Source organism: Lineus longissimus, chromosome 1 (genome assembly GCF_910592395.1).
Source record: "Lineus longissimus chromosome 1, tnLinLong1.2, whole genome shotgun sequence".
NCBI classification, from domain to species: domain Eukaryota; kingdom Metazoa; phylum Nemertea; class Pilidiophora; order Heteronemertea; family Lineidae; genus Lineus; species Lineus longissimus.
This window is the reverse complement of record NC_088308.1, coordinates 16,762,003-16,776,756: the sequence shown is the minus strand read 5'-3', so window position 1 is coordinate 16,776,756 and position 14,754 is coordinate 16,762,003. Positions and strand designations below refer to the sequence as shown.

General features: G+C 42.3%; 1 protein-coding gene across 1 annotated transcript; it reads right to left on the bottom strand.

The window, feature by feature from the left end:
• Positions 1–762: 762 nt before the first annotated feature.
• Positions 763–14,311, bottom strand: LOC135490796 (uncharacterized). Its single transcript, XM_064776343.1, has 21 exons — positions 14,103–14,311; positions 13,246–13,491; positions 12,549–12,767; positions 12,072–12,311; positions 10,949–11,185; positions 9,939–10,059; positions 9,457–9,542; positions 9,175–9,266; positions 8,478–8,628; positions 7,990–8,235; positions 6,363–6,578; positions 5,696–5,932; positions 5,226–5,447; positions 4,708–4,944; positions 4,264–4,488; positions 3,484–3,729; positions 3,040–3,258; positions 2,639–2,740; positions 2,176–2,424; positions 1,567–1,740; positions 763–1,167 (listed from the first exon to the last, which is right to left on the bottom strand). The coding sequence occupies exons 1-21, from the start codon at positions 14,230–14,232 to the stop codon at positions 965–967; spliced, it is 4,098 nt and encodes a 1,365-aa protein (XP_064632413.1). The 5' UTR covers positions 14,233–14,311; the 3' UTR covers positions 763–964.
• Between the last annotated feature and the right edge of the window lie 443 nt (positions 14,312–14,754).

The following is a 14,754-nucleotide window of genomic DNA, read 5'->3' as shown; positions in this document are numbered from 1 at the left end:
ACTTGCAGACTAAGACATCAGAGACGAAGTTTTGGTTGGGACATGATAAAACATAGTTACAAAACGCTTTCGGTACCACCTCAGTCTGGATTGAAACAGGATGAACCATACAAAACAAATGTCCCCTGGCGTCTCGGTCTGCTCCAGGTACATGTAAGATAGACCACATCGCACAATGTATTTCCCCAATATGTTTTAATAATAATAACAATAATAATTGTCTCAATATAGTTTGACAAGGTTATTTAATGCCTTGCCGTCTGAAATCTGGTTAGGAGAATATTGGAACATACTAAAGGTATGTCCATGTTGTCTCACTCTGATCGAGACCATGCCTCTTGCAAACAGGGCCTACAACACGACTTCTCCTTACGCATGTATCGAGTGAAATGGCCTGATATTGTCAGGATGGGTCGAGCCGATATAAAACATACTTGACCTATGTCCCAGTCGTATCTGGTTGTGACAAGAATACGATACGAACATATGTCCCTGACGTGACAAGCGGGTCGAGACGAGAAAAAATATTGTCGTCTCAGATGGGGCTGTAGAGCAAACTGGGACGTCTTGATAGCGTCATATCTTTGTATTATCCGCATTATAGGCATGCCGATTTACCGGCAGTGAATGTCAATCCTAAAGTCACCTCCTTTGTGAAGGATGGATATACGCACTAACACGGTAGATCGGCATGCATTATAGGGTAAGATGGTTGGCTCACAAACTAAAGTAATAGGAACAAAACATTCAAATTGTGAACAGGACTCGATTTTTATTTCATTTCAAGTGAAGTGAATCTTGATCTGTGGACATCTCATTGGTGTTGAACACCTCCCAGGCTCTATCAAGATACAAGAATAACAAAATAATTCGACAGTGTATGTGCGATTCTCAAATATTTCCCATTCATTCGATAAAATATGCTATGTTTTACATTATATTCCACACATTAAAATATCAGTCTTTATTGCACTGGTGTACTGTCGGGAGGTGCAGCAATCTGAGGTGCCGGGCTGACCTGTGGTGATGAAAATATCGACTTGTACTTCCAGAACATGAGTCCGACAGTGACTGCCGTCCCAGCCGTCATTAGAGTGGCGGTAGCAGCATACACACCCGTTTTTATCCCCGATGGTGGCACCTCTGGCTCGACAGACGGCCCAGGACCTAGAAAAAGGAGAAATTGGTTTAACTATTTGTTACATCGTGGGATGTTTCCGTAGTAAACACCAAATAGAAGTCCTCCCACATGTTCTTGCGCCACCACTAGGCTGACGTCCCGAAAATGGGTGCTATATGCAGACATCAAAGGATGGCGTCTTCTTCTTCGTCTTCTCTTTAGACGTTGATTTGGAAGTTCGTTCGCAAAACTTTATATGCTTAGCTTATGCCAGTGTACTAGAGAGGCCACAGGAGTGCTGAATGACAAATGGGACAATCTTACTAAAAACGTAATAATGGAATGAGCTTTCTCAGAACAATGCGTAATTTTAAGGATGTCTTTGATAAACTACAGAGGCATAGGAAACTGAGTTTCTGCAAAAAGTCAGCATTGTTGTGGCATACCTTGTCCTTGTGTTGTCGCCTTTATGGTCGTGGTCGTCCAACTGCCACCTGTCACACCTCCAGTTACGCCGCCTCCGGCCGTGGTCCTACCAGTACCAGGATGCATAGTGGTCGTCAATCCTGATGTCGAGTTACCTGACTCGGCAAACACCTCAACCTCGCAAAGGGTCAAACCTAGACAAAGACAGATAAAGGAGATGCTCAATACTGCTGATTTTAGTTACCGTTAAGTTTAGAAAACGTTAGTTAGTGACGGTTTATCCAAGATGTGATGTTCTGTGTCTTCTGGCAGTTCGTGAATCTACCATCTCAAATGGAGCTGTTCGATTAGGAATGAAGACGTTTACGAGTCAAGTGCCTTTTCAAAATATATTCAATGTACCGGATTCAAATCAGAACATTTCCCAAACAGTCACTATCATTTCTAATGACTGGTGTCAGAGAAATTAGCATCACCATAGAATTGCTTGGTTCTTCTTATGTCAGTTCCGTGGGCACATCAAGGTTGATGGCTATATAAGCCAATGACTCAAGTCGTTCTCGGCATTACTCGGACTGGTCTTCCTCGGCAGATTATCTTTTAGTTTACGACATGTCAATTATACGCACGCATGCTATCTGGTGTCGAACTGACGACTTTCGTTTTGACGATCGTCACATGCCTTGCTCTTGCAGTACAGTTGATATCAAGTTTCTGCCCCGCTGCTGGAGAACCAACATAGTTGCTGCAAATAGTAAACTTTATAGGAGCAATGGTGGTTGTCGTCAATGGTGTGGTCGTCGGGCCGGCAGTGGTCGTTGCGCCTGCCGCTGTGGTGGTGGTGGTGGCGGCGGTTGTCGTCGTAGTGGTAGTCGAATCTAGACATAATAAAAGATATAGTTTTCATATTTTTAAAATATTGAAAGAAGCTGTTGCTTTGGATGGCATCTGAATGATGTTTTACGACCTTCGTACTTGAACCTTTTTACGGTTTTCGAAAGCTGCCAATTGTGACAAAGAGGGCAGTACGCAGTACGAGATGAAAGCGTCATTTCGTACCTCCAATTCTGTGCAATTGAATTCTTAACATACCTGTTGTTGTTGTGGTAATGAAGGCTCCAGGGAAAACACGATTGAGGTCATTCGCACTGAAGTTGCTGGACACCACAAATGTCAGGTTGACGGCTTTGCCCCCTGTCAAATGAAATCGCCATATATGTCAAGTAGTAAAACGTGCAAAACTCTGTTTCTGAGTGACTATGGCAGGGCAGTCTAAAGATGTCAAACAGGAGGAACGTGTATGTGTAACCTGATGTGGACTGACTCTTCTAAAATACGTCAATGATCCAATGGTCTGTGCATGAAGCAGTAAATGATAGGGGCCGAACGTATCTTCATGTAGCAGCGACCGCAGTAGACATATATGTAATCCCTTGTGGCCCCAGGCCTTTAAATCAAATGGCCATGGCCCGTGATATTGATGTGTTTCTTACCAACTGAATCAGCCCTGGTACTTATTGTCAGCTGCTTGATGTCAAAATCATCTTCGAGGTCAACTGTCCACCACTCGGCTTCCTGGAGCCCGGAGGTTTCCGAACAAGATCCATCGGACATCTTTGCATTTTTGTTTCCGTCGTTGGCTCGTTCTGATGTTCGGGAATATTTGGTATCTTCTGAGCACTGGCCAGTCGGCTTCTTTAAGGCAACATTAGCTGCAGATAAAGACGGCTACGATGCTGATAGGCATTTCGGAAAGCACCAATTTATTCATAGATGTTCAGTTCATCGAACTTTCCATTGATCCAAAGTTACCTCTTCGGCAAGTTTTGTCTAATAACGACCAGCTAAGACAATTTGTAAGGATTTGAAATTCATGGAAGGCGCAAGATGTGAAATTTGGCAGGCTTTGGGGAAATTACTGAAGAGCCATTTCTTACCTAAACTGTCCGGCATCATTCCAAAGACCTCAACTTCACACAGCTGCAGTTGCTCGAACTTGGACCCGTCTTTCTTGATGGTGACATGACGCCCAACGACCGGCATCAAGCAACGGACTTCAACAATGTCCTGGAGAAGTTCCTTGGCACTGTGCATATCACGGCAGAAGTGGTAGGCAAGTTCGTCAAACTCTTTTCCGTGGAATTCGGTCGAAACTTGAACCGCGTACGACCTTAGGTAATGCTCTTTAGAGATTGACATAATGATTACAAGTCGAGTGTACACGAGACGCAGAAATAATACGAACAATCTAAAGACTTCTACTGTACCAAGTAAGATATTTGGTGATATGAATAAAGGCTAGCAAATGCTTTTATCTAAAACTCCATGTACATTTACACTAGACCTTTCTGTACAAAATTGAAGTAAAAGCATTTGCTAGACTTTATTCATATCAGCCATTGTCTCTTCGATGCTTTGCAGAAACCTACACAATGTCTCTACCTCCACATTGATTTTTCATTCTTCGGAGAGAAGGAACAGCCCTAAGCAAAAGCTAAAAATTGTTGATGAAACTGTTTGATGACGACATCCGAGGAGTGATATTTTACATAAACATTAGACGAATCGAAAAGATTATCTGGTCAACATACATCACAGAGTCCGCTGTCCCTTGTACTATCTTATACCTCGTCTCTTGCAAAACGTGCAGGACATATAGGAAAAGGGCGAGGAAGCAGCCAGCCCTGATCCTCAAAAGGTCAATACAATCTACTTACGATTTGCGTCCACTCTATTTGTAATGATGACCAAGTCAATCTTGTATGATTTTCGGAGGTCGACCGACCACCAAGACTTGGAGTTCTCCACCACGGTCTGGGTGCACGAGTGGTCGCTGAACATCGGTGACGCGTTACCATCAGTTGCTCTCCCGGCCGCGTCTATTCCATAACGGTCAAGTAGCCCTTTATTTTGAGTTGCCGGCTTCTTCAAGGCAAGATTTTCTGTCGCAAATAAAGCTGATAGGTAAAATCTTAGCATGCTCACTGACATGGTTTTGTAGGATAAGGTTTTAACTACGTACGCAACTTTTTCAAATTGGGATGTTCTAAAGCCATTTCGCCTTGAACATTTTTCTGGCTGACACACTTCGTTGTTTCTTTGCAATAATATATATCTGACCATCTTTTGGAATAAGTGCGAAGGATTCGCCTTTATCTTACCTCTTACATCATTCCCATAAACTTCCACTTCGCATATGCTTAAAGCAAGGTCAATCGACTTGTCCTTCTGGATGGTAACGTGGCGACCATTGGTACGCTTGGTGCAATAAACAGTCTTCACCTCGGCGTTAGTAAGCGCCTTAGTCTGGTAGTGGCAGAGCACATGATGGACTGCGTCCATTTGATTCGGCACGAATGCGTTGCTCACCATCACACTGAAGTAGCGGAAGTTAGTACCTAAGGTAATTTTGGAAAAGAAAAAGCATCGATCGAAATTTATATAACATTTGAATCATATAGAGTAAAAAATAAGCGATTGGCGATTGGCTGTTGTGATGTCAAGGAAGTCTTGCAAGCGCAAAGCAAGATGAGAGGTAAGACCCTGATGGCCACACACTCACTTTCGCATTCCTGAGGCAAAAATCGGCTGGAAAATTACTTTTTCAGTGAAACTTGGATAGGGTGTCTGTGCCCTGCAGCCTCCTTTAGCTACGGCCATTCCTCTACACTCAACCTACCACAACAATCCCCTCTGTTAAAGATCATGATCTTCCTCACTTGGTAGATTTTCTCCAGGTCCACAGTCCACCAGGTCCTAGCGAGGCTGGAGCAAGTCAAGGAACATGAACCCTTCGAAAAGTCCGCAGTGCGATCGCCGTCCACTGCTGCCTTGGCCAGGCCCGTGGTGGTGGAGTTGTCACTGCTCTGTCGGGCCAATTTGCCAAGTGCGAGGTTTATACCTGTGGAGTAATTAAGTAATGTGGTCATAGACGATACGGCAGTATGTAAACAAATTCAAAATCTTAAGTTTGAAGTCAAACGGAGGTAAACTGACAGCCGGCTGCAATAATTCCTGCCTCTTGTGGAAGCAAGAGGAGGAGATACATGTATAGGCGACATTCATAACCTGACGCTTATTACCAATATTTAGCATATGCGTGTACGTAGGTCTACTTCTTTTAAAAACATGCCTGCAAAATAATCGCACCTGTTTCGAGCCTTGGATAGATCTTGACCTCACATAACGTTAGCGGATATATCCCTGGTGCTTTGATGACAACGAAACGTCCCCGAAGGCCAACTGGACAGTGGAAGATTTTGACCTCAGCACTCTTGAAAGGAATGCTATTTTTGTGGCAAACTTTGAACTTATTTTTGCTCCAGCCTGAGTTTGTCCTGTCGAAATTGTCGGTTACTAAGATGTCGAAAGTGTTTAGGCATTTATCTGAAAAAGAACCAAAAATTACTATTGCATCTTTTGAAATTTGAAATCAACTCAGGATAACACAGCGGATAAAAGTGCTGTTGTTGAACATAGAATTAACGATCTTTCGAACTTAGTCTTCATCGTATTTAATGCCATTCTGATGGTTGACGTACATGTAGTTTTCGACCAGTTGATAATTGTAGCTTCCATGTGACGGCAACATTTTTGTATTTAACAGTTATTACGTAATAGTTCTTCTTCTTCTTCTTCTTCTGCCTCTGCTCCTTTGAGGAATCTGGCTCATAGAGCGTCCAATTCATTAATTCCGATCGAGGTAAAAAGCAAGCGATGTCGAGCCGTTTTCGGATATATTTGGATGATGAATACGACTTACAGTCCATGATTCCATCCTACTGGGTTGCCAAACCTCTGCGAAACATATACTCACCACAGCAATTCTCTTCCCCATGTATGAGCACTCGTCCAATATCTTCACTCTTACCCAGATCTACACCCCACCAAAGTATATCATACGCAGCAGGCATCGTTTGTGAGCACTTCTTACTCAAGGGCCGAGGGTTTGTCTTCCCGTCGACGGCGAGTTCCGCGGTCATGTCCCAGTATGTCGACTTCTGCCAGGCTGGCTGGTGGTATGCAAGGTTACCTTTCAAAATGCAATGAAACGGCGTTAACTTAAAGTTCGGTCCATCGGCAGATTAAGGAAAAAAAGGCTTTTTAAAGAATATGTGGCTAAAAAATATCTGATAAAGCAATGATTACAAACTCCTTGTTTGGAGTAGTCTGTAGTGAACACATTACCTGAATGTTCTGCCAACATTGTGACCAGTTCACATTACCTCCTTTGCCTATCCTTAAGTAATTAAATTTAGCTCAGTGGATGTCAATCCAGTATTACGTCCATGGTCTATGGGCGGTTATTTCCGCATAAATAGAGGTTGTCTCAAATAGACATTTTATGTTGTGTTATGACTCGAATAGACGTTTGGTGGCGCTTTTCAAATAGACATACACTCAAATAGACGTTTGGTGGCGCTCGTATCTCAAATAAACATATATTGTCGTGTTTTCTGATTTTTGTATATAACTCAAATATACGTTTGGTGGCGCTTTTCAAATAGACATACACTCAAATTCACGTTTGGTGGCGCTCGTATCTCAAATAAACATATATTGTCGTGTTTTCTGATTTTTGTGTATAACTCAAATAGACGTTTGGTGGCGCTTTTCCGCAAAAATGGAAATTCCCCAAATAGACGTTGTGTGGCGCTGGAATAAATTTTAATGACGGCGACAGCGATATTACATTATCATTGCGGTAAGCGGCGGGGCTATTGCATGTATTGCATGTACACTTGATGTACTTGTTTCTCTCTTCTTCTGCCATAGCTAAATACACTGACAATCCAATTACAATTAAAATGAAATGGTATTAAGTCTCGATTTTCCTTAGATACGCGCGCAAATAGCCATGTGCACTGCTTAGAGCAATAACAATAATATCGTCGTGGCAGATAAACCAATTCCAAACTTGCTCCAGAATTGCCGCACGCCAGCGCCAAACAACGTCTATTTGGGGAACTTCCATTTTGCGGAAAAGCGACACCAAACGTCTATTTGAGTTATTAACAAAAAGCTGAAAACACGACAATATATGTTTATTTGATATACGAGCGCCACCAAACGTCTATTTGAGTGTATGTCTATTTGAAAAGCGACACCAAACGTCTACTTGAGTTATACACAAAAATCTGAAAACACGACAATATATGTTTATTTGAGATACGAGCGCCACCAAACGTCTATTTGAGTGTATGTCTATTTGAGATACGACACAATATGTTTATTTCAGGTACGTCTCCGTTAAAACGAGCGCCACCAAACGTCTATTCGAGTCATGACACGACATAAAATGTCTATTTGATACAACCTCTATTTATGCGGAAATAACCGCCCATAATGGTCTATCGAAAAGTCTGAATCGACAACAAATATCCTTGTAGTAATGGATACATATTACCACCATATACGTCATCATAAAGATGGAATGGACCTACCGTCATCAGGCGTCCCATATACCTCCAGTTCGCAAAATGACAGCTTGCCCGCTTTCGACGTGTCCTTCTCGATTATCACGTACTTGCCGACAGGCTGCGTCAAGCAGTAAATGGGCTGCAGATAACCGTAATCTATGGGGCCATCTTTGTGCTCATAACAAAGCGACTTTGGAACCGACGCGTACTTTTGCGGCTGGAAAGTTTTCGAGACCTGGATCTTGAAGTTATCCATATAATTTTTGGAGTCTGCAAGAATGATGTGAATTTTAGTAAGGGTAAAGACTTACGGGCTGTAGTCTTGAAGTTCTTATTGGCGCCGCCGAAAAGTACTGACATGATCGAACCGGCCTAGAAACCTAAGAAGGACTGCTTCAAACGATATTCAATAATGTGCTAGACACAGCAGCTGTTCAACAGCTAGTTTCAAGGCAACAGTGAAAAAAACATTCACGTCATAGGTACAAGTGTATTTCTGAAACGGCCCTTACCAAAGTCCCAGCATCCATGAACCTCAAGCTTTAGGCAGGCATAGTAGTAAACCCATCTCGGATAAATTCGAAGATATGAGCCAACTACTGCCTTCGGGAACCAAGCTGTCTTATAATATAGACTGCCTCTATAACCGACGCCGACAAAGGTCTGAAAAGGATTTGAGCAGAGCGGGCAAATGAAATGACAGCACTGCCGGAACAGTTACCACACTAAAATGCAGCCACTTCTAGGAAACATCTTTAACGTGTTGGTTAAAGTTTCTCTCTGTTTAGAGGTGATTTGCCCTGAACAACACTGTACCAGTGTGTGAGTGCCAACCATCTCTAAGTATTTGAAGTCGTTTTCCCCGATTTCCCCAGCCCAAAGACGTAAGATGTGGCCAGAGAGAAAGCAGGACTGAAGACCAAGTTGGGGGGGGGATGGCTAGAGAAGCCTTTGTGACTGCTCCTGAATTGAGAGTAGGATGGCTAACATCATTGAAAGCAGCACTCCGTAGCAGAGATTGCGATTTTGTCAGGGTCAGCTCCTGCTCTCCGTATTTATCTCGGTAGGGGAAGACGAGAGTCGGTGGTACCATCGTACGTATAACGAGATGGGAGTGGAACAGTTGCTTGATCTATCCACCGGTACAAAGCTCTTAGTCAATTTGATGAGACTGAGAGTCTAACACCTTCCAACCGCAATTTTTCTTACTATTGTTTGTCCGGTCTCTGTTTTGATGTACTGCCATCCTGATGCAAAGTAAATTGACACATAGTATGATCGTACATAATAGTAGGTTGCCGCTGTTGGAAAAAAGAACAGAATTTTATTAACGGGATAGAAAACCATAATACAGTGCATGTAGGCTACGCCATAAATAAGTCATTCCGTTAAATTCATTTTGCCAAAACCGGCAAGGGCATGCAAACGTAGGGTATTTTTGAGGTTTTACGTTTATCTGTTTAATAGGTTGTCTTTATCAGTGCAAAATACCTTGAATGGTGACTCCAGTCATAAGGACGTTCTTCCCAAAGTTTACCTGGAACCACTTGTACGAAGATGAGCCACACCATCCGTCCCTGAAGAAATCAACACAGTACACCGATGTTTGGCTGAAACCATTATCAGATATCACGCAAGTCGAAGCCGGTTATGCGTCCACATTTTCCCGGACTACGAGCACATGACATTGTGTATCATTATGATAGTAACGACCGAAAATAATTGTCGCTGCACCTAGAAAACCCTTTTTACATTTGCTCTACTGGGCCACAGGAACTGCGACCGGATGTAACATGGAAGACTGTCCAGCCCATAGAGACTGTGCCCGTGAAGCAAAATAGTCTGATGTGTTTTTTAAGGTCATTGGTTTCTGCGACATGATTTATCATCGAACCATAAGAGGATGACACTATTTACGAATGGACACTGAGGTTGTTACACCGTAAACCGCCGAGACTCATCTGCAGACCAACCTTTCAAACCACATTCGTCCCCAAGCAGGCAGATATCTATATCTGTTTGCTTCGCCGGAGAGAGAACTGTCTGGGATCGTCTTTCTGTCATTAGCGACACCCAGTGGTCCGGTGCAATGTCCTGAAGATAATCAACTGCATGAAGTCATCAATGATATCTACACACACCCAAAAATACGACAAAATATCACATTTACATTTACATGTTTGATTTTAGAGATTTAGACCACTGTCAAATACGGGCTTCAGTTGTTTATTGGAGGGGATTTACGATACACCAAGTTAAAAACTAAATTGTTATTGTTGGGACAACTCACAATCAGCGCAAGTAGATATAGGTATTTGATGATGCCGTACTTGTTGGATCACGTAAGTGTCCATTATAATCGGTCAGAAAATCTGTGACCTAGTTCCTTTCGTTTTTTAAAAATAGAATCACATAATTGTTTTAATTGATGAATGGTTATATCTTATGTTTATGCGTTACTGTATAGTTTGTGGGGTGTATCTGATGAATGTAAATGTGGTTTTAAGAGGGGAAATCTGTTGTTCTTCTCGCAAATCAATTCGTGGCTTGTCGGGAAAACCCCAAATTCCAGGACGGTATAATGAACGAAAAAATGCTTGTCAGATAGAATTATATGCGAATTATATGTATTTTTTGGTAACGAATTCAGCTAAATAATTGTAGCGAATGGCTGTATAGTTGTTGGGCTGTTTTTGGCGAATGCTAAGGCCATTTTAAGGGGGAAATACGTCATTTCTGACCCATTCTATTTTCAGCCTTTATCGGTTTCCCCAGGCATGTGATTAGACTGGTTCCCGTCTTTTCCGCTACACGGCGCTGACCGTTTCGACTACAAATGCGATGAGTGCGTAGTGTTACAACTTGCGTAAACATGCCTACAGACCCCTCCCTCCACACCCACAACCAAAGCCACACCCTACGTGATCCCAGTCGCCGCCAGGCTTGTTATGAATATTTTATCGGTTTACACGAAAACACTCACCAGAGTCGGCTCTGTTTGTCATCACAATGTAGCGAATTTTGTACAAGGCGTCCAGTTCGACTGCCAACCATTCCTTCTTCGACGTCCCAGGGGTGACTATGCACGACCCCCCGGAGAAAACCTCGGTGTTGTCGCCATCCACCGCTTTGGGCGATGTCTTAGCGGAAGCGAACAAGAAGCTATGACCCGCGGCAGCTTCGTCGACTTGGACGGTAGCTCTACCAATCGCAAGGTTATCTGCAATATGATGTTTAAATGTTCATGTGCAAGTATATAAACACCATGAATTAATAAAGGAAGTGACTATTTGGCAAGCCCGGCTCACCAAACAGCGCCTTTTTTCTGCCCGAGATGGAGAGCCGAACTCATGCATATTCAACCATCCAGGAGCTCATTATCATTCGTGGCGACACGGTCAGCAACACTGGAGTTACAGTGAAACGCCTTTAGAAATGCACACTAATGCATTTAACATGCTTATCAGTTAAATCACGTTTATGACTTTTTTTGTAAATCCCTCATGTACATGTACATGCTTCTTCATGGATTATTGACCAAAACCCGAGTTTAGTAACAGAAATTGAATCGAGAGCGGGAAGTCGGCCATTGTTAAATATGCGCATATAAATTCGAATATGACGTCACTGCTCTCTGATTGGCCAACATGTTGTAACCTCTCCGGCTCGCCAAAGAAGGTAGTATTTTTGGCCTGTTTGGCAAGCCCGGCTTGCCGAACAGGGTGGCTTTTTAGTGCTGTTTGGCAAGCGGCTCTCCAAACAGGACAAAAAAGATGCCTGTTCGGCGAGCGGCTTGCTAAATAGACCAGCCATTAATAAATCATGTAGCTGTTAGTCCTTAACTTATAGAGTTGGTATTAAGTGCGTCGAAAGCAGATTCTCGGTGGAGTATGCCTAAAATTATATCAAAGTTGAGGTGTTTTGGAATAGAAATTGATACCGAGGTGCGGTTTCTTAAATTTATTTACATGTTATGAGCGATGCGTTTTAAATGTCCCCCAGTTGCTGCTCATATTTCATTAAATGGCAAATCTACGTGTCCCAACGGCGTAGGCTTCTTAGTGGGTGAAGTGAGGCATTGTGATTGTCATTCATTTTTAACTCACCCTCCATCTCGCTGGCGAAGACCTCAAGTTCGGTTAGCAGGAGATACGAGCCGTGGTTTTTCTCAAGAACGACATAACGACCTTTGGTCCCATACTTGCAGTTAGCGTAATGTGCGTCAGGTGTACCACTCTTTAGAAACGCTGAAGTCCTGGCCACGCATAGCTTGAAGTTGTTCCTTGACCAGTCACTGGCGTCGAAGTCAAAACTTACTTGAACTTTGTAAAGTTTGGCTATGTTTCCTGTGAGAAATAATTGTAGGTGTACAAGTATATACAAGTATATACATGTATATATATGTATAACAAAAAGATGTCATGAAAATTTACATTGTAAAATGTTAGAAAACTCAAATTCATCAGACCCCCCCTCCCCTCCACCTCTGAACTTACAATGTACAACTACAGATCAAGAATCGGTTTGGATGGTCCAAACATGTAAAGCTCTATATAATTAATTTAAAGAAGGCATCAGCTTACCGTAGGTTGTAGCTGGCGTAAGTACGATATACCGCAACGTCATTGGTTTTCCGAGGTCGACCATCCACCAGTGTGTTACGTTTGGTTTAAATATTTCTATTGTGGCAAATGCATACCAGTCCCACCTGCCATAGGCTATCCCATCGTTGATTTTGTAGCCTCTTTCCATGTTACTTAGGTACGAGCTCATTTTGGTTGGTTTCTTGAGGGCATGGTTCACTGAAGGAAAAACATTTAACGCACTCCAGGTTATTGGTTCACTAAACACGTTTTCAGATACATGTATTTTTCTCCGACAATGGTCAAGTAGCATTCATGAGCACACCGCTAAAGAATTGTGTGAATTCTGGGCGACCTATCAAATTTGTTTAAAAAGTTGAAATTATTGTTTTGGGGCCCAACCATTTTCGACATGTTAGAACCAGTGTCAAAAACATTTTTCCTCGGGTAGGCCTATAATATACTATGCTCACTGTAACTCTGTCCTGACCTCATATATTTTTCGATGTTCCAAAATAATGGTGTTACAGAGCACAGCCTGTTGGCAAACATGCCTCTTTACATTTTCCAAAACACCAACCCTTAATGTCCTTGTTTGATAACCCAGCGAGAAGTGAATGTCGCTATATCTGCCGGAGCAGTGCATCGCATTTGTTATGTTATCATTTCCATCGTGGACAACACTATCATGACTTACAGAACGTATTTGGTCCATAAACCTCGACCTCACAGATGTTGATATGTTCACGCCCATAGGATTTGATCAAGGTCACGTAACGACCTTGAACAACCTCGTCACACGTGAAGGTCACGACCTCTTTGGATGCCGACGCCGTTTGGCCCACCTCACCGCATAGCGTCACGTTATTATACCTCTCAATTTCCTCGACCTTTTGTATGGTCTTCGAGACGAACCACTTTAGAAATCTTGTACGAGTTGAACCTTTAAAACAACAATCAAACTGTTCGGAGAACTCAGAGATGTTTTCCTTTAGCTTCAAAAACAATTAGGGCTTACAGCGAGGCCAAATTTGAAATGGCTTTGATTAGTTTGAGATGTTTTAGAATTGCACGCCTGTCTATGTGTAAATGGCAAAAAAACAATGTTTACGGTTTCACGCTGCTGAAAACCTCCATAAAGGTTTTGCGTACTTTTTGTTGGCTGAAAGACATTTAAAGGTTTTTTCAAAAGCCCAAAAGTCTTTGTTTCTAAGTGTGTGGGTAACCATGGTCTCTAGAAAAAACTCGGTGAGAATTTGTCTATTCTGCAGTTAGTGTTGGCATAACAAAGGATATCTATCCACATGTTCATGTATACGGTTTTGATTTCCATGCAAGATGGTTAATTTGATCTTTGTTAATAGTTCCCGTTTGCTGAATCGTCCATTATGCACGCTAGTTTTATGTAGTAGGGTTAAAATTGTTGGAACGGTACGATTCATTCTTATGATTGGCATTTAAATGCATAATGCCAGCACACAAAATTATAATAAACAATGTAATCAAATTGTCCGTACAAAAAAGCCTAGTTCTCGAAAGCCACTCCACACTTACTACTCTCCCTGTTTGTCATGACGATGTATTTGACATCCCGAATTCTGAGGAGGTCCACATACCACCATAAGGCACCATAGGTGTTGGTATTGGAATGGCAGCAGCTGAGGAGATAGTTCATCTTAGGCATTCTTGAACCATCCGTACAAAGATAGGAGTAGAAATAACTGTAGGTGTTGTACTGTTTCGATGGTCTGTGCAGTGCGTAATTTCCTAGTTAAATAAAAGAGCTAAAAGATTTCCAGAATGAAACACTTTCACTCTTTGACGCGTATGATCTTCTAGTTTAACCCCGGCGAATCACCAAGGTTTTTTCCCTATTCCGCGACAAACATCATGCCCAGGATGGCAAGTCTTCTCTCCGCATCATATTCCTATGTGAAATCATCCGAAAGTTGTAAAATGAGCTTTTTGCAATGGTGGTGTCAAAATGAAAGTAAGTTCCATCTGGTAATTATGAAAGGGCATTCTCTGAACACTTTTTGTAAGGAAAATAGCGCACTGGCTTATGGCAAATGTTGACACAGTTCAAGAAAATGCAAACGCTAAAGTTGTTCGCTCTCCATCCAGTAATTAAAACATTTACTGCACAAATCATTTTGACCACAATGTGAAGAAACCATACCTGTTGCGCCTTTATTGAAATATCATG

Excerpts from the sequence above, each read along its gene's own strand:
- LOC135490796 (XM_064776343.1), bottom strand. The coding sequence starts at position 14,232 with ATGCCTAAGATGAACTATCTCCTCAGCTGCTGCCATTCCAATACCAAC. Across the intron at positions 8,236-8,477 it reads TCATGGATGCTGGGACTTTG|ACTCCAAAAATTATATGGAT; the intron begins GTAAGGGCCGTT and ends TCATTCTTGCAG. Across the intron at positions 5,933-6,362 it reads TGGGGAAGAGAATTGCTGTG|ATAAATGCCTAAACACTTTC; the intron begins GTGAGTATATGT and ends GTTCTTTTTCAG.